At 45.0% G+C, this 6,907-nt stretch overlaps 1 protein-coding gene across 1 annotated transcript in view; it reads left to right on the top strand.

The window, feature by feature from the left end:
* Window positions 1-607: 607 nt before the first annotated feature.
* Window positions 608-6,907, top strand: part of LOC103916040 (urea transporter 2-like) — a 39,109-nt gene continuing 32,809 nt past the window's right edge. Inside the window, exons 1-4 of the mRNA XM_009322985.1 lie at window positions 608-773; window positions 3,300-3,489; window positions 3,974-4,102; window positions 6,498-6,690. Coding sequence (XP_009321260.1) covers window positions 608-773; window positions 3,300-3,489; window positions 3,974-4,102; window positions 6,498-6,690 — 678 coding nt within the window. The remainder of the gene's footprint in view (window positions 774-3,299; window positions 3,490-3,973; window positions 4,103-6,497; window positions 6,691-6,907) is intronic.

The following is a 6,907-nucleotide window of genomic DNA, read 5'->3' as shown; positions in this document are numbered from 1 at the left end:
GAATGAGGAGCATGGAAAGGCCATAGATTTGCTGTGATATATGAACACACCAGCTCAAAACATCAAAAGGGATGCAGGCTTCAGCCTTCCTCCAGTATTTTCTTGTCTCCAGCTGTCTGCTACTGTACTGGCAATTTGCATTGCTTCTCTCCAGCTCGCTGCTAGCCAAACATCAGCAGGCTTCCTCCTTGGTAGCTGCAACAGCATGCAGGTACCACTCGGTTACTTGGCAAAGGTTATGTCCCCTGTCCAACCAGCAGCTTGTCACACACTGCATCAGGAGCTGGGGTGAGGGTGGGATGCTGCAGGGCACCTATGTCACATCCCTCTTTCTCCCTGCAGCTCTGTACCACAGCCCCATGACAGCAGGGGGTCATTTCCCGGTCCTCATCCCCAAGAGGAGACACCACTGCCCCAGGCAGCAGCACACACCACTCTCAGCAGTGGTTCAGGCAGGTCCCTTCTCCATTAAACATCCCATCTTTGAAAAAGGTTATCACCATGGGGCTCTAAAGTACAGCAGAAAGTTCCCAGGGCACAACCCAAAAGGTTTTCTAACACATGGGCTTTGTGATTTACAGTTAACTCTTCTCACCACCCAAAAGAGATGGAGCTTGGAGAGATAGCTGTGGTTGAACATCCCAGTGAGAGGCAGTTGTACACGGAGCAGAAGCCAAGAGCCCAGGACCTGCTGGGGAGAAGCAGAAATCGGATCCACCAAGTTTTCGGGTATCTCACAGGAGAAATGAAAGAATATGGCGAATGGATGAAAAGTAAGCAGAGAGATATGTTTGGGGCTTTCTGGCTAGGAAGAACTAGCTGGGAACACCTGTATTGCCAACAGTACTTGCAGTGCTGGGGCACGAGACGAGGGGCCATTTTGCCCCCTGAGGCAGAGCAGAGGCGGCGTGGTCCAAGCTCACTGCAAACTTCTGGCCTTTTAACCCAAATCATTTTATTCTCAGGAAGGGGATCTCACTGCATCCTCTTGCCACTACCGTGGCTGCAGGCATAATTCAGCACAGGCAAAAGACGTCTCTTACACTTAATCGGTTATGTGTCATTAGCATCACATTCCTTATAGCGGCGCCCAGAATCATCCCATCAGGGCTGGGGATTTAGTCTTGTTTGTAAGTGCCTTGGATCGGCAACCATCTCCTCGGCCGCGTGTGGGCTGGCGATGGAGACTTGATTCCTGATTGTGTGGACAAAGGCTCTTGTATTACCAGCCTTGGGGGAGCAATAAGCACTGTGGCTGTTATGTTGCTATAAAATACAAAGCAAGTACTGATCTCAAAGGTTTACTGTCCAGACAGGAACAATACACGATGGTCTGCATTAACCAGAATTATTAGGGATTTGGGGCTTTGAGAGGCTATGTAGGACTGTGGGTCCTCTGCCAAGGCTAGGTTTGCTAGCCGTACAACTCCAGCAATGGGAGAGAAATAAGAGACAGCCGTGTACAGCCAGGCTGTGTGGTGGCTAACGTTGGTGGAGGAGGTTGGCTGAGATGCCTCCAGGCAGGAAGCTCATCAGGCTGGCAGTGTGATCCTCAGCCACAGGGGAGCATCTCCTTCTGCTTCCTTTTTACTCCAGTGGTCCATGCTTGGTAGACAGCTTTTCTTACTCAATGTCCTGAAAAGCTTTGGCCACATTTGAATACTACCAGTTATACTTGTGTCTAAAACCATGAGCATTGCTGATATATCTCATAGCTCAACACTAAATATTAGTAAAAATTATTTCAGACAAGCCTGGTCATTTTTCGCTAAAAAACTCATTCCTCCCTGGTTGTAACTGCCTGGCTCCCCAACAACGCACAGCCTGAGGGATGCTTGCGAAGCCATCCCTCAACTTGCACTCCAGCCTCTTGGGAGGACTCTCCCAGTGATGCTGAAGAGATGCAGAGTGGTACCCGGCCCTTCAAAGATCCTCTATTTAAGCTAATCTCATCAGAAAGCAAAACTTGAGACTTGACTGTAGATACAATACAGGGAAGTGAAAAAGGAGGGAGTGGGGAAGAGAGGAGTTTTTAGGAATAAGTCATTGACCAGATTCAAAAAGTAGTCTGGCACTTTATGCTGTGTCTAATTAACAATCTAAACTAATTGAATTAATTTTAAATATTTAAGAAGGTGAAAGCTGCATATACACATTGCATGAACATATTGTACATGTAAGAAGCCCCTCTTTCTCATTTATTCTCCTTGTATCATGTTTAATAATGCATAGCAGTACAGAAATGCTTACACCTTTCCCAGAAGCGTGACAGAAAAAGACTTAAAGTCAATTTGCAGTAGAAGAGCCAGCAGCAAAAAGTTATTGCAGTGCTACAAGACCCTCCTCGCCCCATGGAGATCATTAGGAGCACTGAACATAGAACATAGAATCATAGAGTCTTTTAGGTTGGAAAAGACCTTTAAGACCATCAAGTCCAACCATTAACCTAGCACTGCCAAGTCCACCACTAAACCATGTCCCTAAGCACCACATCTACACGTCTTTTAAATACCTCCAGGGACGGTGACTCAACCACTTCCCTGGGGAGCCTGTTCCAACGTTTGACAACCCTTTTGGTGAAGATGCCCTCAGCCAGGCTGCCCTCAGCCCCACACACATCCCACCTCCCCCCCGGCAGTCACCTGAGATACCTGAGTTTGGTGCCCATTTGCTCTGTTGAGGTTCAATAGTCTTCTCTGAAGAGCAATGGCTCTTTGTCCTTTGGAAATGCCTCTTTCCCCTGAGTGCAGCCCAAGCTATAATAACTATTCTCTTAATTTAGGTTCTTCAGTTCACAAAGTACTTTTTTAGACACCTTTGACAGTTTGACCCCATCTCCTATATACAGTGTACCTCTATGTTCTGGGTCCCTAAAACAGCAAGTGTTTCCTTTTCATATTTCCCTATCCACGTACAAACTAGTTTCAGTCTTTGCCTAAGTCCCTTCTCTGCATCTGAATTATACACCAAAAAGGGACTATCTCCTCATTAAATTTATAGCAAAATCTTAAGCAATCTACTATGCAAGAAAGACTATTCTTTGACCACCATAAATTAACTGTTTTTTTATGAATCCCTCCATGAACTTTATAGCAGTGCCCAAACCATCCCTATTAGCTTTTCAAGTGCCAGATGCAAAACATGCTCAGACAGCAATAAATCAGAGACTGGTTTTACAGTCCTGCTGATACATCGCCTCTGTTTTGTGGCCAGAAAGTGACTGTAGAGATGAGTGTGCTTTGAGGGAGTCCTACTGAAATGATGCTTTATCACCAGCGTTTTCATTTGATCTCCTCCAGATAAGCCCCTAATGGTCCAGCTGGTGGACTGGATCTTGCGAGGGACCTCTCAGGTGATGTTTGTCAACAACCCTCTCAGTGGGCTGATCATTTTAGTGGGTATCTTCATCCAGACCCCATGGTGGATGCTCACGGGCTGTACTGGAATGACCGTGTCGACACTAACTGCGCTGGCCCTCAGTCAGGACAGGTAGGTGGTACCTCGCATACGGGCAATTAATAAAAATTTATTGTTATGGTATCAGGAACCCGCTGATGGGTCATAGCCCCACATTTGAGTATGTTAGAGCCAGCAGACCAGCTCTCCTTATGGACGGTTTGGAAGCAGTTAGGTGAGGACAGAGCTGTAGTCCAGAAAGAGCTGGCCTGTCCCCATAGTTGGCTGTCTTTGTGAGAGCAGACTGTTACCTCTCTCCAGTAGCCATTATCGCAGTAATGTAGGTCCTCTGGGTCACAGGAAACCCCCTGGATCATCATCATTCAACAGCCTCCAAACTCCTGCCTTCCGCACACCAGTGCAACGCAACATGGCAGTTACCTCACCGCTTTTTCATCCTTCCCCTACACTCCCTTCACTGGGAGCAGGACGCTCATAAATTGTGTTTCAGTGGGTCCCTGTGACAGGTCACCTTCAGCATAGCTTGTTACCTTGCAAACATTTCTTTCCATCACAGATCCGCCATCGCAGCTGGGCTGCACGGCTATAACGGTATCTTGGTGGGACTGCTCATGGCCGCCTTCTCTGACAAAGGGGATTACTACTGGTGGCTTCTTCCTCCTGTGGCAGTTATATCAATGGCCTGGTAAGTGCCACTTCTCCTCCATCGGACAGTTCTCAGAGAATGAGGAGTCCTGCTATATACAGCTCAAACACATTGGAAGTCCCCTCTACACCAGCAGCTCCAGCCACCGTGGCACTGGAAAGAGGCGTTCATTGACGCACAGAGCTTGTGAGGCACGTTGGTAGGAGGTCGAGTGCACAGACAACACTGATTATAGCACACGGACAACGCAGCCCCACTTCAACGCTCTGCAGATAGCCCTCATCAGCAGGACAATTCGGAGCGGATGTCCTTGTGCCCAACACCAACCGTTCTTCCTCATCCAGGCGCTGAACCGACCCGGTGCTCTCCCTCGGGCTGAATTCAAGCTTCCCCCACTCAGACATACAACCAGTCATGAGCAAAATTAATTCCTCCAAGTAACTCTGAATGCCAGACAATGGCCTTTCAGGATTAAATTTACTATTTCTAAATATGGACCCTAACAGCACTGCAGAATCTATTTAACAGCCTTAACTGAAATTAATTCAAGAGTCACATTTTAATCACTGTTAGCGATAAGATGCAAGTCATTATTGCATTTCACTGCTTTTAAAATCAGATTTTTTTCATATTTTATTTTTTTAGTCACTCTCAGCAAAGGTTATTTTGTAACAACCTCTCAAAACCCGGGACGTGTTGCAAGAATGTTTAGTTTGTCTTGTCTGCCAGAATTCCTTGAGGCTTTTTATTCAAATTTTCCTTCGTTCTTTTAGTTCACAAGACTCGAGGGTAGAGATGAAAGATTTTGAAATTAGACATTTCAGTGATTTTTTCAAATGATACTTTGAATTTCATCTTTAGAAGTCAGCATTTCTTTAATTGTTTCTTTTTTTTTTCTGACAAGTTGTATAACTGGCAGAAGCTTTGTATTTCAGCACAGAAATTAGGACACTGTTTTCACTGAAGTGCTGATTTTTTTCCCACAGCTACAAGCAAGTAAATCTGTAAACTGCTCTGGTAACCAAATTTGCCGTAAAAGAATAGGCTTCATTTGAGATTATACAGGAAGAACAAAGCATTTTTTCCACTGATAGTATCTACCCAACAGGACACAAGATGTTGCTTTTGAAATGCCAAATAATTTGGGTGGGGTTTTTTTATTAGAACCAGCTTAATGACTTTCCAGGACTCAAATGCAGCTTCGTGAAAAATTCAAGTCTTTAAAATGAATTTTTGTAAACTGTGCAATGCCCACTGCTACTTGGAGGTTGACCATAAGAGCTGCTCAGCTCACTTACATCAGGAAAGCTCAGCTGGAAGCAGCAGAACACAGTCTATTGCCATCAAGGACAGGATCTGCCCTTTCACTCTCTTCCACATGCTTTCTGGGCCCCCTAAAAAACAGATAGTATCTTGCCAATATGCTACTGCAAAGGCATTCATGCAGGACGCCCACTTCAAGTGGAAATAAGGCAGTCTGGAAATGTCCTGAGAAAAACAGATCTGGTGAAGTTTATATCCCAGGTTCTACAGCCAAGAACTTTGGGAAAAGTCATGGTATCTCAAGGTTTGCATGCTTTTTAGTGTTCAATCTCTAAATATTTTGAGGGTCACCCCAAATACTTTAGGTGCTAAATATACTCAATCATGTTTCTGAAGAAGGAAGCTCAGTTTTCAGAAAATGCCATATGATTTTGGGTGGTACCTGGGCAGCACACAGTAACATCAGTCCATTGACATAAGCAGGAGCATCAAGGTCTGAGTCATGCCTGGCACACCACCTTTCACAGTATCAAAATAGTGTCTAACATAGTAAATATTTTCCATTTTTCTTAATGGAAGATTTTCCATCCTCTTTGATCACCTCTTCTGCTTTATTTCTTTTGCAGAACCATCTTCTGATATCCTTCAAACTGTTTAAACAAAAAAAAAAAATTAGGTAATTTCCAACTCCCTCTTGCCTCCTCAAGACAGCAGCTTCTTAGGCCATCTAAACTTCTCCACAGTTCTTCATGTGGCATTCCCAAAATTTGCTCTTCTGTTTCTTGTTAGATTTTTCTACCAAATAAGAAGCCAGATTGCCTTTCTCCATCCGTGCCTAAATGCTGTACTGGATGTACATTTCTTTGCTGTCTTCCTGAGCCCGGCATAGCTAGCAGACCGCTTGCACACCAGCCAACTGTCCTGAGAGAAGGGCGTGGAGTTTATACCACCCATGAATGGATGTGATAGCTGTTGCAAAAAGATGAACAGCATTCTGTGACTATTTGTCTGATGCATACTAACATATTAAAGGTATTCACTACCTGATGTTTCTAAAAGGAATGGCATTGGCTTGCATTTACCAGAGCTTATGACCAAAGTGGTAGGCTGTTTCACCACCGCAAATGTTATGAACGAGTTATACTTGTTCCTCTTCTCCTTCTGTTCTCAGTCCAATCCTGTCCAGTGCTTTGGGATCCATCTTCAGTAAATGGGACCTTCCTGTCTTCACTCTGCCCTTCAATATCGCGGTGACTTTGTACTTTGCAGCCACAGGACACTACAACCCCTTCTTCCCTACAACCCTCATCAAGCCTGTAGCATCAGTGCCCAATATCACCTGGTCAGCAATCAATGTGCCACTGGTAAGCTTCGTTCCAACAAGTTTATGCTATTTCATTAAAAAGGTGAGTGTGAAGGCATTCAGCTTGGGATAACAATTTTGCATGGCTCAGAATGGCTATATGATATGTACAGCCAGTAGCAATTCACAGAAATATGTGGCTCAGTTCAGTCCGTAGAGGACAGTGCCATAAAAGCCCTAGGGAAAGTCCTGGCTGATCCAGCAGAAAGGCTGATTGA

This window comes from Pygoscelis adeliae, unplaced genomic scaffold (genome assembly GCF_000699105.1).
Source record: "Pygoscelis adeliae isolate BGI_AS28 unplaced genomic scaffold, ASM69910v1 Scaffold182, whole genome shotgun sequence".
In the NCBI taxonomy this organism is placed as follows: Eukaryota; Metazoa; Chordata; class Aves; order Sphenisciformes; family Spheniscidae; genus Pygoscelis; species Pygoscelis adeliae.
This window is presented reverse-complemented; position numbering and strand designations above follow the sequence as displayed.